The sequence below is a fragment of the Orbicella faveolata genome, unplaced genomic scaffold (genome assembly GCF_042242905.1).
Source record: "Orbicella faveolata isolate gen_17 unplaced genomic scaffold, um_ofav_v1 contig_36, whole genome shotgun sequence".
Classification (NCBI taxonomy): domain Eukaryota; kingdom Metazoa; phylum Cnidaria; class Anthozoa; order Scleractinia; family Merulinidae; genus Orbicella; species Orbicella faveolata.
The window spans coordinates 805,031-820,000 of NW_028301565.1; the positions used below are offsets into that span (position 1 = coordinate 805,031).

A 14,970-nucleotide genomic window follows, 5' to 3' on the forward strand; every position below is an offset into this window, starting at 1 on the left:
CAAGACCTTATTGCGGTCTGTTTAATGTATAACACTCAAAACCAGAAGTTTCTCTTTTTGTCAAGGAGAAAAATGGCATCCTAGCTGATTAAATAGCTTATCCGCAACGAAATCAGAAAGGAGAAGGCAAACTGCGGCTGATGATAATTTAAGAGAGCTATAATGACAAAGCGACTGCGCGCTAAACTTTTCAAAGCGAAATACGAGTTTTCACATGCCTCATCTAAATGCATAGGCTATAAAATCGTTCAAGCTCTGAAACTCGTTACAACAATAAGTAACACATTAGCATTCAGAGACATCTCGTTAAACTCCAAAACCCCTCTTTGCCGTTTTAGAGAGACCTGACCGTTGTTAGAACGTTGGAAGTAAAACACTTTCCTCGTCACGTTTATTGGTGTTTGTTAGCGAGAGGTAAACCTCTTAGCCGCTATAGTCCAAATAGTTGTTTTATAATTTATGATTGTGGCTTAAAGATTGACATCAGTCAATCAATTGGATACAGGTACCTTTATTTATTGCGTAGCTAGCGTGTAAACCTTTCCCGCTGTTTCCTTTACCTCTTTAGGTTGTCAAGGAAAATATAAATAAAATATAGCTTGCGGTTTTCTTCCTTCAGAGGTTACCGTGTAGTATTTGTGAATTCGATATTCTGGTGTCTCCGATGGGCATTATGGCCAAGAAATGATTGAAATGATTAGAAGGGTTATTATTCGCTCATGGGTTGTGTATTTTTTCAATTCCTTTTAATCCTGTTCGTAGTAATATTTATTCATTCCACACGGGTAAATAACATTTTATTATAACGTCTAAACCTCCCTTGTAGATTCCAGATATTAAATTCCTGAGTAAAGCGAATAGTAATGTTATTATAAATGAATAAGGGCTGTACCTTTCTCGGAGAAATATTAAAAATAAATGGTATCCTTTGCTACGCATCTTAATTCTTAACTTTTCGCTGTGCTCGTCATATCTAAATGAGTCGTATTCCAGTTAATTGGCGTGGAAATTGAAATTTCATCTATTAGAAATCTCTGCGTGCTTCGTAACCGAATAAAATCTATTACGATTTTTTTGTAAATACCTGCTGAAATGTGAGCTGTTCCTGTCAAACGTGGAATCTTTGCATCAGGCGTTTTACATATGGTATGAGTCAACTGTGTAGTCAAACGGTGGGCAGAAGATGGCTCGTTCCAGTTGTTTTAAAGGTGCAATTGTAGTGTCTTTCATCTTTCTCATTGCATTTGGAAGCATATTCGCACTTGGTTCTGATTGCACAGGTAAGTATAACTTTTGAGTTACTAAACGGTTTGTGAATCTGCTGAACTGTTTTTCCAAGTTATTTAACATTGCGCGGGCATTAACGCTGTTTACTTCATGAAATTTGTCCTGCAATTGGCATCAGTTCTGTTGATTACTTCCTCCCCCGATAGGAGACTTGTTCGTTAATTGAACAAGTATTAGTAATAAAACTGACGAAGAGGATACATTCCTACGGTGCAAGAAAGACGAAGTTGAGCAAACATAGCGACACTTGAACCTTTTGCAGTCGTTTCGTTCAGATACTGGCAGAAGTTACAAATGCTCGATTGCTCAATTAACATGACATATAGAACTTAATTCAAAATTGACATAAAATTCCTGGCTTAAGTCTGCTTTACCAACTCACGTTAAAGCACGTTGAAGTATGCTGAAGCATTCTTCTTTTAACTTACAGCTCATACAAATTTTAAACGCTTTAACTGAGTACATTACCTGTAGAAAAATTTCGGACGTTTAATTTTGGGACACTATATCTCACTTTTTTTGAACAAAAATTTCGGACACTTTGCTGAAACATAGCCAACAAAAATTTACACCTACAAAACGCGTTTTAGCCTGAAACCACATCTGTGAAAATAATATTTTATACTGCACTCTCAGGAGTTTTATAGATACACCGACAGAAAATAAAAAAATATTCTCTCAAGCCGTTAAGTAAAGGAAACTAGAGCGCGGCTTTGCAGCTATTAAAAGTTTTATACAGTGCTACAAATATTTCGGGTGATGTAGCAACTCTCGTAACGTATAATACGATTGGCTCACTAACCTAGCCAAAAACAAAAGACCAAACAATTGAAACAATGACTTAGACAATGACTTAAAAGCAACAGAAGCTGCTTACAATACCAAACAAAAGCAGGTTATGAGAGCTACTACACTACCGAATATTTCAGAGGCTTGAAATTTCAGACGCTTCAAATTTCGCAAGCTTTTTTGTCCCAAATGAAAATCGTCCGAAATTTTTAAATCTGTTTAGCTCATCAATTATTCGAATTTTTCCTTTGAGTTAATTTGCCACTCTCTACCTCACAATTCCGCGAGCTTTATTTTCCTTTCTGAAAAGTGCTCCTCAATTATGCCTGGCGGGTGTCACGTGATTCTGCTAAAATGACGTGCTGGGGTGGAGCAGAACCCGGCAGTGACAAGTGCGCATGCAGGATGAGCAGCTCATGTGCAAAGCCAGAACGACCTTGCAACTGTGATGCCAATGATGAAATATAGCGTAAATACAGTGGCCTCCTCACTGACACATCCTCCAGTTAAAGAGCTGAGGAGATACGAGTCATGCTGTTCAAGAGGACTTTAATGAACGCGGCTACCATACACTGGGGAAGTTCAAGTGCTATGGAATTGCATTGAATGGACAGCGCTATACAGCTTTTCACTGTCGTTTTTAACTAGACCGTGACACAAAAGGCGCCTGCAGCGAGATATCTTAACCTAGGATCAGTCTCAGCTGATTTTTAAATCAACCAAAGAAACTTTAAGCTTGAAGAGTTTTAAATTAGTAAAATTAGGAGTTTCTGTTAAACTATAACTTGGATTTAAAAAAGGGAAGCGACGCATTTTAAAGTGCTTGTATTTAAAGTTTACATTGTGAATGATATTTAGGCTTACTAAAAGGATTGCGCATATCAGCCATTTGCTATATTTATCGATGAAAGCGAAAGCTCGAGCGACCGCAAAATTAGCTGTCCACTGGTCAGCAGATTAACTCACAAAACTGGTCAGTGGATTAACGTCAAAAAGTTTACGATAACAGCTTGACTGGTCGGGTGTGCTTGCCTTCCCTAACCATAAAGGAAGGCTGGTCTAACAACACCGTTGTCTATATAAAATGGACGCTGTACGACTAGGCTCGATTACCAGCCGCTGTTCGGGAAAGGAGCCCGCGTTCCTCCCCATTCCTTCCTTCCCGGGGAGGAACGAAGACTGGACTCGAGAAAGCGGCGGAAATCGAGCCTACTGTATGACAGGTTTGCTGGAAAGACATTAAAAACTGGAATGAAATACCCCTGGCATAACATAAAGTTTCGAGGATTACCGAGACAGTCATCTGTTTCGAAGATATTTCACAACTAAAAACAGCTTGATACTGCTCGCGTGTTCTAAAAATAAAAAATAAAATAAATGAATTCAAAATAGTAATGAACACAGGTGCAAATATTCACTGCTTCAGTCTAACGGACTCGCCATATATAAATGCTTTTCACTGACCTGACTTACTTTTTTCTTTTGAAATAAAGTTTTATGCATATTTCAATGACAATTTTTCCAGGGACTGATAATGAAACTCCGAAGATGTTAACAAGTGACAAAATTTATTTTGGGTCTCCACGTTTGTGCATCGTTTGTTTTACTCTCACACAGAGTGGTTAAACAACTGAACCGACTCGTTTCTATTGGTTCTGCAGTCGCTCGCCCAATTTAAAATCCTATCATCTTTTGTTCGCGTTCGAGGCTCACTGTGAGCAGTTATAAAACAAAACAAGGATGTTTTTCTTCCGAGCTTTATATTTTATTTATAACCATTATCGTATGCTCTAATTTTACCAAAGATTTCCGCAGCACCGACGACATTACCCACTCAGAAAAGTCAATATGTTAAGTTTCCTTAATAATTAACGTCAGGTTGTTTTGTTGTCATTTGTCAATTACCGGATAATTATGTACATTAATTATGGTATAATCGTTTGCGCCAGACCGTAGATTCACGTTATTCAGCCTGCATACATATGAGTGCAATAAAATTTGAATTCTCTCATTACAAAAAGAAAACCTACATTGCAATTGTAAACGGCTTAAAAGTTTTACGGAGAAAGGACATAATTTTCAACAAGAGCCAGAATTCGGTTGTTCGTATTCTCTTGCAAGTCTTAATCGAACTTTTTAAAACAGCCAAGGTTGTATTAAACATTTGTAGCCTGGAGCAAATTTGCAAATATCGGCGTGTATGCGTGGTAATGTCTTTGCATTCTTTTCTGTTTAGTTTCACGTAAAGGAAAGAAGAAATATTTCTTTGTCATGAACCATGAAATTAAAAACTATAAGAAGTCCGTCCTTGATTTATAAGTTCGAAAATGTTTAATGCTAGTGATTTAACTGCTATAGTGAGACATTAACACTCTTTCAAACATCACCTGCTACTGCAATTGAAGTCAAAATAAAGTGAAGACTATAAACTGTGCAAAATATTCTACTTCTGGTCAAACGGTGCCCGCCAGGATAATGGCAAGTTCGGCCGGTTTTGAGAGTGGACCTGCCACTGTTGCCGCTACCCTTTGCATATTATTTGGAATCATGTTTCCATTCGGTTCTACTTACAGTGGTGAGTATAATGCCATAGCGGTAGATAGCAGAGGACGTTAAGTTTATCTCAATCTTTGTATTTGAAGGAACAGTTCAAGTCCTAGTATCAGGGTTCCATGAGGCGGACATTACTCATAGTTGTTGCTTATTGGGGAGTCATTGCTCTCTTATTAGTGTATGGAGACAGAGACTTTGCCACTAGTTAGGAACTACTTATATTTTGGTTTGGGTTGCTTCGGGTGAGTTTTTCGCTGTTGGGATGTAAACTTCTTTGAGAGTAAGACAAAGGCATTTATATCGGAGGGTCCTTTTTAGTTTTGCACCTCCTCTAAAGTTCTCAGTTAACGGGCATTTCAATTCCCCACTACTTGGTTATCGATTGAAAAGTACGAGAGTGATTCGTGGTGACTGTCACAGCACTTATATTGCGTTTTGTGGAGCAATGAGAAAATAACGTTTAACTCGCACTATTTCGATTAACAAGATACGAATTGGAAAATTGCAATTGTGCTGCTATCACTTAAATTTTTGGAATGAATAAAATGGTTGTACTTGCTTTTGGTTTAGAGCCTAAAAAATTTAGTTACCTTCACTCGATTTTTATTCAAGATGTTTTGGTCGCAGCGGAAATAAACGTTTTTGGAGAAATGTTATGAAAGCTTTCTGGTGTTGAAATTCTCTCAAAATGGTTTTTCTGTTTCGGCCCAGTAGTTTAGAGGTATTGGATTTAAGTTTTCAGCACAGAAACACTCTTCTTTTATCACGAGTTTTTCAGCTAGGGAACATTACGAACTGATATTATGGAGTGAACACCGACTACAAAATTACACAAAATTGGAATGCAAATGCCACAGAAGTCGATCTAGTCAAGCAGGCTCTTTTATGGTACATATCACAACTGGGAAAAATGTTCTGGAACTTTCTCCTCGCTTAAGGTATATAAATGAGCCTAAACCTCTTTTCATCTCCGTCTTTTTGACAAACTACTCGCTGATCGGATAATCTTTACAACAGATCAAAGAACATTTAACAGGGCAGCTACATTTTGACCAACATTAACATTTGGTGTACAAACGTCACAAGCAGTTATATTCGAAACTTATCGCTCTTTAATGGCCTTTCGATGGGCATAAGAACTCGATCATTGACATTCTGGAGAATTTAATACAATACAATACAACTGGGATATTCTTTCGTTGCATTCTTTCTTTGTGATAACTCCTACAATGCAATAACCTACATTGCAATTGTAAACGGCTTAAAGATGTTTGGAGACAAAGGACATAATTTTCAACAAGCTAGAGCCAGAATTCAGTTGCTAATATTCTCTTGCAAGTCTTTATCAAACTATTAAACTCAGCGAAGGTTGCATTTAAGATTTGTAGCGGCTGGAGCAAATTTGCCAATATCGGCGTGTATCCATAGTAATGGCTGAGTATTCTTTTCTGTTAATTCAGCTTCGGGCGAAGGAAAGAAGAAATACTTCCTTGTCATGAACCATGAAATTAAAAACTGTAAGAAGTCTGTCCTTGATTTATAAATTCAAAAATGCTTAATGCTAGCGATTTAACTGCTACAGTGAGACATGAACACTCTTTTAAACATCACCTGCTACTGCAATTGAAGTCAAAATAAAGTGAAGACTATAAACCGAGCAAAATATTCATTCTTTCTTTGTGATAACTCCTGCTGTGTTTAAAGGCGTTCCTGTCAACAGGTAATGTGGTTTATTTCTTTTGTCGATTACGACGTTTGGTCGATGGTAACGCGAGTATTTGGATGGAAACTGTTTAAAACTGCTGCTGGGGGAAACTGACACTTCTTTCAAAGTCTAGCACCAAGCTGAACCGGGAAAACTCACTGCTCATCGAAGACACTTTAGAATTTTGATGATCTCTTTATTGCCAAAGCCACATTTAATTGAGCTTACATACATAAAACGTAACTTGACTTAATGCCTTGATTTCTTCTTAAACGGTTAACGTTGAAGCGCGTCGTAGCTTGCTGAGAATTTTGCTAATTCGGAAATATTTCGACTAATATGGACTTAAATCTTTCTTACTGAAGTTATAAGTTTACTTGATTACTACATGGTGAACGTTTTCGTACAAATAACAAGCCACTATATTAATTGGCAAAATTTTCTTTGCGTCATTCACAGATGACGAATACCGTATCATCGAGTTCAAGGAACCAATAGAGAACAAGGTAATGAAGGATCACGTGATCAGAAGTGCAGAGGTCATTAATGAAGGGAGCTGCCGAGTGATGTGTTATATGGAACCCAACTGTGTGTCCATTAATTTCGGACCTTCTCACGGCGGGAAATACAGATGTGAATTGAATAGCGCCACCGATGAAGACGACTTGACCGTCCTTGAGGAAAAGCCAGCTTTCACCTTCCTAGCTATCGAGGTAAATAGTTTCACGCCTGAGTGATATTTTTTGCATTCAAAAAAGCGGATTACCGCTGCGGAATTTCGTCCAGGGTGAAAGGCTGGAAATCGTGAAGAAACCAAACATGATAATCAAGTCTTAAATGGCTGGTAGACTATTTGATAAAAAGGGAGCGGGGAGCTTGATGGCTATGTGAAGTCGCCCGGACCTTTATTTCTTTCGAAATTAATTATATTCAGACATTGACTTACCAATTAGGATTGTTTTACTGTGCTCTTTTAACAGAATCCCTGTAGTACCAGTCCGTGTTTAAATGGAGGTACTTGTCAAGTTGGATTCACCAGTAAAGGTTTTCGTTGCATCTGTCGCACTGGATTCCCAGGAACGAACTGTCGTCCAGGTAAATTACAGTGCGCCGTGTTCTATTCCTGGTCTAACATGAAACATGTCGAGTTTTGTGTTGACGTTTAAAATCCATATTTCATCCTAATGCAAAGCGAATGGTTAACAGTTATGTAATACATGAGTATTCCATTATTTTATTTCAGATATAAAGCTTACGCTAAGATTCAAAGTCTTTAAGAATCATGGTGACCATAAATGCTACTCAGTTACAATTATAACCTCAAGTTGTAAAAGCTGTTTTCATCGCTCTAAAATTATCGTGCCTACTTTATCAAGGTTATTTGTGAGTATAAAATATTATCAAAAACTATTACGACCCTCGAATTGTTTGTCAGACCTTTTTGTGGTCTCTTGGTAAAACGTAAATTTCTTTCTCGTTCTTAGCAAAGTCTTGCAGCGACTTAAAGAAGCTTGACCCTACAGTGGAAAATGGTACTTACGTCATTGATCCAGATGGTGAAGGAGACATGCCACCTTATAACGTCGCCTGTGATATGACTGACAAGAAAAGAGTTGGCGTGACCGTCATAAGTCACGACAGTGAAAACAGAACGCTGGTGGATGGATGTAAACGTCACGGTTGTTACAAACGTGACATTAACTACACAGGAGCAAGTCTTCTTCAGCTGGCAAAGCTCACTACCGTTTCCGCACGCTGTGAACAGTTCATCAAGTATGCATGCCGAAAGTCTAAACTGTTTAACAACCAAACAAACAAAGTAATCGGATGGTGGGTGTCACGCGATGGCAATAATATGAAGTACTGGGGCGGAGCATCACCTGGTAACGGAGAACAGATTTGCGCATCCGGGATGAATAATTCCTGCGCACGCACCGGCCTTGTTTGTAACTGTGATAACAACGACAATAAGTGGCGAGAGGACAGCGGTCTCCTCACTGACAAGACCCATCTTCCAGTTAAACAGCTGAGGTTTGGAGATACTGACGGCGGCCGCGAGAAAGGCTACCATACATTGGGAAAGTTCAAGTGCTATGGAATTGCCTGATTGTAAACAGAATTCCATTATGTTTTTCATCCAGCTTCTTTCTCAGTGCCTTTGCTCCCAAATGGTCAGCTAGCTTCTTAAATTGGGAAAATCTTTGCTGTTTTGAAAAAAAGTCACCGGACGATTAACTAGGAAAGTTCTAAATAAGTAAAATTTGGTGTTTGTGACGGCATAAAATTTTGGGGGGCTGACACGTTTGCATATTAGTCCTTAAAACATTTGCAAGTGCTTATTCATTCCACATTGTGCGAGAATAATTATGTGATTACTTTTTAATAATATACTTGAAAAGAGACCCTTAAAGGTCTTTTAACTGTGACGTAATATGAATTGTTTACATAGGCGGGCTGTAGTGTCCTTGCTTTACCAAATATCTTCGAAAAGTACCGAAACATTCGCAATTAATCTCCAAAACTGTTGAAGAATCTTCGACAATCTTCGAATGATCTTCCTTAATCGTCTGATGATCTTCAGAACCCTTCGGAATTGTGCGGCGATCGTCAGAAGTGTTCGGGTGATTTTCAGAAAAGATTCGGGTGATGTTCATAAATACGTATATACTCGGAGTGGTTTGGATGCTCCTCGAAAGTGTTCGGAAAAAAGTCTAGTTATCTTCGCTTATCTTCGGAAAGCTTCGAGGTGACCACAGACCGCCTTTGAATACTTCGGATGACGGTCGTAGTCTTAGAGTGTCTCCGTACTAACCTCGAAAATCTTCGTGGTAATTTACACTTGTTTTACACCTTCTGCACTGTTCTACACTTGAACTGCATCGCTCTTAGTTAGTTCGAATCGAGTACGTTTTTTTAAAGTGTATAGCGGGGCATCGCGACTGTAACGCAGAGATGTTAACCTCAGATCAAGTCAAACCCTAAGTGTTGTCAGGCTTGCGTGAACGTGCTCACTATAAATTGCCAACATTGATCCGTTCTTTACTTTACACTCATTATGCACACTGTTTACTTCTGACTTCGTTTTAGCCGCGGTCATCATCGCTAGTGCGACGCAATTAAAAATGCTACTACCCAAGTCTCCGATTTCGCCTAAGGAGCCACCAGTGTTAAAGGCCAAGACCTTATTGCGGTCTGTTTAATGTATAACACTCAAAACCAGAAGTTTCTCTTTTTGTCAAGGAGAAAAATGGCATCCTAGCTGATTGAATAGCTTATCCGCAACGAAGTCAGAAAGGAGAAGGCAAACTGCGGCTGATAATAATTTAAGAGAGCTATAATGACAAAGCGACTGCGCGCTAAACTGTCCAAAGCGAAATACGAGTTTTCACATGCCCCATCTAAATACATAGGCTATAAAATCGTTCAAGCTCTGAAACTCGTTACAACAATAAACAACACATTAGCATTCAGAGACATCTCGTTAAACTCCAAAACTCCTCTTTACCGTTTTAGAGAGACTTGGCCGTTGTTAGAACGTTGGAAGTAAAACACTTTCCTCGTCACGTTTATTGGTGTTTGTTAACGAGAGGTAAACCTCTTAGCCGCTATAGACCAAATAGTTGTTTTATAATTTATGACTGTCGCTTAAAGATTGACATCAGTCAATCAATTGGATACAGGTACCTTTATTTATTGCGTAGCTTGCGTGTAAACCTATCCCGCTGTTTCCTTTACCTCTTTAGGTTATCAAGGAAAATATAAATAAAATATAGTTTGCAGTTTTCTTCCTTAAGAGGTTACCGTGTAGTATTTGTAAATTCGATATTCTGGTGTCTCCGATGGGCATTATGGCCAAGAAATGATTGAAATGATTAGAAGGGATATTATTCGCTCATGGGTTGTGTATTTTTTCAATTCCTTTTAATCCTGTTTACGGTAATATTTATTCATTCCACACGGGTAAATAACATTTTATTATAACGTCTAAACCTCCCTTGTAGATTCCAGATATTAAATTCCTGAGTAAAGCGAATAGTAGTGTTATTATAAATGAATAAAGGCTGTACCTTTCTCGGAGAAATATTAAAAAGAAATGGTATCTTTTGCTAGGCATCTTAATTCTTAACTTTTCGCTGTGCTCGTCATATCTAAATGAGTCGTATTCCAGTTAATTGGCGTGGAAATTGAAATGTCATCTACTAGAAATCTCTCGGGTTTCGTAACCGAATAAAATCCATTACGATTTTTTTGTAAACACCTGCTGAAATGTGAGCTGTTCCTGTCAAAAGTGGAATCTTTGCATCGGGCGTTTTACATATGGTATGAGTCAACTGCATAGTCAAACGGTGGGCAGAAAATGGCTCGTTCCAGTTGTTTTAAACGTGCAATTGTAGTGTCTTTCATCTTTCTCATTGCATTTGGAAGCATATTCGCACTTGGTCCTGATTGCACAGGTAAGTGTAACTTTTGAGTTACTAAACGGTTTGTGAATCTGCTGAATTGTTTTTCCAAGTTATTTAACATTGCGCGGGCATTAACGCTCTTTACTACATGAAATTTGTCCTGCAATTGGCATGAGTTCCGTTGATTACTTCATTCCTTGATAGGAAACTTGTTCGTTAATTGAACAAGTATTAGTAATAAAACTGACGAAGAGGAAACATTCCTACGGTGCAGGAAAGACGAAGTTGAGCAAACAGCGACACTTGAACCTTTTGCTGTCGTTTCGTTCAGAGATACTGCCAAAAGTTACAAATGCTTTCTTGCTCAATTAACATGACATATAGAACTTAATTCAAAATTGACATAAAATTCCTGGCTTAAATCTGCTTTACCAACTCACGTTAAAGCACGTTGAAGTTTGCTGAAGCATTCTTCTTTTAACTTACAGCTCATACAAATTTTAAACGCTTTGACTGAGTACATTACCTGTAGAAAAATTTCGGACGTTTAATTTTCGGACACTATATCTCACTTTTTTTGAACAAAAATTTCGGACACTTTGCTGAAACATAGCCAACAAAAATTTACACCTACAAAACGCGTTTTAGCCTGAAACCACATCTGTGAAAATAATATTTTATACTGCACTCTCACATACACCGACAGAAAATAAAAAAATATTCTCTCAAGCCGTTAAGTAAAGGAAACTAGAGCGCGGCTTTGCAGCTATTAAAAGTTTTATACAGTGCTACAAATATTTCGGGTGATGTAGCAATTCTAGTAACGTATAATATGATTGACTCGCTAACCTAGCCAAAAACAAAAGACTAAACAATTGAAACAATGACTTAGACTTAAAAGCAATAGAAGCTGCTTACGATACCAAACAAAAGCAGGTTATGAGAGCTGATACACTACCGAATATTTCAGAGGCTTGAAATTTCCGACGCTTGAAAATTTCGCAAGCTTCTTTGTCCGAAATGAAAATCGTCCGAAATTTTAAAATCTGTTTAGCTCATCAATTATTCGAATTTTTCCTTTGAGTTCATTTGTCACTCTCTATCTCATAATTCCGCGAGCGTTGTTTTCCTTTCTGAAAAGTGCTCCTCAATCATGCCTGGCGGGTCTCACGTGATTGTGCTAAAATGACGTGTTGGGGTGGAGCAGAACCCGGCAGTGACAAGTGCGCATGCAGGATGAGCAGCTCATGTGCAAAGCCAGAACGACCTTGCAACTGTGATGCCAATGATGAAATATAGGGTAAAGACAGTGGCCTCCTCACTGACACATCCTCCAGTTAAAGAGCTGAGGAGATACGAGTCATGCTGTTCAAGAGGACTTTAATGAACGCGGCTACCATACACTGGGGAAGTTCAAGTGCTATGGAATTGCCTGAATGGACAACGCTATACATTAAAGTTTTTCACTGTCGTTTTTAACTAGACCGTGACACAAAAGGCGCCTGCAGCGAGATATCTTAACTTATGATCAGTCTCAGTTGATTTTTAAATCAACCAAAGAAAGTTTAACCTTGAAAAGTTTTAAATTAGTAAAATTAGGAGTTTCTGTTAAACTATAACTTGGATTTAAAAAAGGGAAGCGACACATTTTAAAGTGCTTGTATTTAAAGTTTACATTGTGAATGATATTTAGGCTTACTAAAAGGATTGCGCATGTCAGCCATTTGCTATATTTATCGATGAAAGCGAAAGCTCAAGCTACCGCAAAATTAGCAGTCCACTGGTCAGCAGATTAACTCACAAAACTGGTCAGGAGATCAACTTCAAAACGTTTACGATAACAGCTTGACAGATCGGGTGTACTTGCCTTCCCTAACGATAAAGGAAGGCTGTTCTAACAACACCGTTGTCTATGTAAAATGGACGCTGTATGACTAGGCTCGATTACCAGCCGCTGTTCGGGAAAGGAGCCCGCGTTCCTCCCCTTTCCTTCCTTCTCGGGGAGGAACGTAGACTGGACTCGAGAAAGCGGCGGAAATCGAGCCTACTGTATGACAGGTTTGCTGGAAAGACATTAAAAACTGGAATGAAATACCCTTAGCATAACATAAAGTTTCGAGGATTATCGAGACAGTCATCTGCTTCCAAGATATTTCACAACTAAAAACAGCTTGATACCGCTCGCGTGTTCTAAAAGTAAAAAATGAAATAATGAATTCAAAAGAGTAATGAACACAGATGCAAATATTCACCGCTTCAGTCTAACGGACCCGGCATATATAAATGCTTTTCACTGACCTGACTTACTTTTTTCTCTTGAAATAAAGTTTTATGCATAATTCAATGACAATTTTTCCAGGGACTGGTCATCAAACCCCAACGAGGTTAACAAGTAACAAAATTTATTTTGGGTCTCCACGTTTGTGCATCGTTTGTTTTACTCTCACACAGAGTGGTTAAACAACTGAACCGACTCGTTTCTATTGGTTCTGCAGTCACTCGCCCAATTTAAAAACCTATCATCTTTTGTTCGCGTTCGAGGCTAATTGTGAGCAGTTATAAAACAAAACAAGGATGTTTTTCTTCCGAGCTTTATATTTTATTTATAACCATTATCGTATGCTCTAATTTTACCAAAGATTTCCGCAGCACCGACGACATTACCCACTCAGAAAAGTCAATATGTTAAGTTTCTTTAACAATCAATGTCATGTTGTTTTCCTGTCATTTGTCAATTGCCTGATATTTATGTACATTAATTATGGTATAATCGTTTGCGCCAGACTGTAGATTCACGTTATTCAGTCTGCATACATATGAGTGCAATAAAATTTGAATTCCTTCATTGCAAAAAGAAAACCTACATTGCAATTGTAAACGGCTTAAAAGGTTTAGGGAGAAAGGACATAATTTTCAACAAGAGCCGGAATTCTGTTGTTAATATTTTCTTGCAAGTCTTAATCAAACTTCTTAAAACAGCTAAGGTTATATTTAACATTTGTAGCCTGGAGCAAATTTGCAAATATCGGCGTGTATGTATAGTAATGGCTTTGCATTCTTTTCTGTTCAGTTTGGGGCAAAGGAAAGAAGAAATATTTCCTTGTCATGGACTATGAAATTAAAAACTGTAAGAAGTCCGTCCTTGATTTATAATTTCAAAAATGCTTAATGTTTGCGATTTAACTGCTACAGTGAGACATGAACACTCTTTCAAACATCACCTGCTACTGCAATTGAAGTCAAAATAAAGTGAAGACTATATACTGAGGAAAATATTCATTCTTTCTTTGTGATAACTCCTGCTGTGTTTAAAGGTGTTCCTGTCAACAGTTAATGACGTCTATTTCTTTTGTCGATTACGACGTTTGGTCGATGGTAACGCGAGTGTTTGGATGGAAACTGTTTAAAGCTGCTGCAGGGGGAAACTGACACTTCTTTCACAGTCTAGCACCAGGCTGAACCGGGAAAACTCACTGCTCACAGAAGACACTTGAGAATTTGATGATCTCTTTATTGCCAACAGCCACATTTAATTGAGCTTACATACATAAAACGTAACTTGACTTAATGCCTTGACTTCTTCCTCAACGGTCAACGTTGAAGCGAGTCGTAGCTCGCTGAGAATTTTGCTAATTCGGAAATATTTCGACTAATATGGACTTAAATCTTTCTTACTGAAGTTATAAGTTTACTTGATTACTACATGGTGAACGTTTTCGTACAAATTTTCTCTGCGTCATTCACAGATGACGAATACCGTATCATCGAGTTCAAGGAACCAATAGAGAACAAGGTAATGAAGGATCATGTCATCAGAAGTGCAGAGGTCATTAACGAAGGGAGCTGCCGAGTATTGTGTTATATGGAACCTAACTGTGTTTCCATTAATTTCGGACCTTCACACGGCGGGAAATACAGATGTGAATTGAACAGCGCCACCGATGAAGATCACTTGATCGTCCTTGAAGAAAAGTCAACTTTTACCTTTCTAGCTATCGAGGTAAATATTTTCATGGCTCAGCTATTTTTTAACAGCTTAGTTTTGTTTAGTCATTGTAGCTATATTAGATGTGTTATTCAGGCATTGCGGATTTCCACTTTCACATTTTAAAGTTAAAAAGGAAATTTTTATCCAGTGTGAACAGTGCAAACATTTTAATCACTTGATATCACCTATTAGTCAAAATCAAATCAATAGTAGAGGCAGCTATCAGTTCAAAGAATAAACATAGT

The 14,970-nt window shown here is 38.1% G+C and overlaps 2 protein-coding genes across 3 annotated transcripts in view; both read left to right on the top strand.

The window, feature by feature from the left end:
* Positions 1-1,088: 1,088 nt before the first annotated feature.
* Positions 1,089-10,460, top strand: LOC110040537 (contactin-associated protein-like 2). Of its 2 annotated transcripts, none has more exons than XM_089274830.1 (4): positions 1,089-1,280; positions 6,794-7,047; positions 7,315-7,429; positions 7,819-10,460. In XM_089274830.1, exons 1-4 carry the CDS (start codon positions 1,184-1,186, stop codon positions 8,439-8,441), a joined length of 1,089 nt encoding a protein of 362 aa, XP_089130956.1. In that variant the 5' UTR covers positions 1,089-1,183; the 3' UTR covers positions 8,442-10,460. The 2 variants fall into 2 exon arrangements, with proteins under 2 accessions (XP_089130956.1, XP_089130955.1); XM_089274829.1 differs by lacking the exon at positions 1,089-1,280 and adding an exon at positions 4,548-4,651.
* Positions 10,461-10,650: 190 nt separating this feature from the next.
* Positions 10,651-14,970, top strand: part of LOC110040535 (neurexin-4-like) — a 25,290-nt gene continuing 20,970 nt past the window's right edge. The window contains exons 1-2 of the mRNA XM_089274828.1: positions 10,651-10,788; positions 14,484-14,737. Coding sequence (XP_089130954.1) covers positions 10,692-10,788; positions 14,484-14,737 — 351 coding nt within the window. The 5' untranslated portion in view covers positions 10,651-10,691. The remainder of the gene's footprint in view (positions 10,789-14,483; positions 14,738-14,970) is intronic.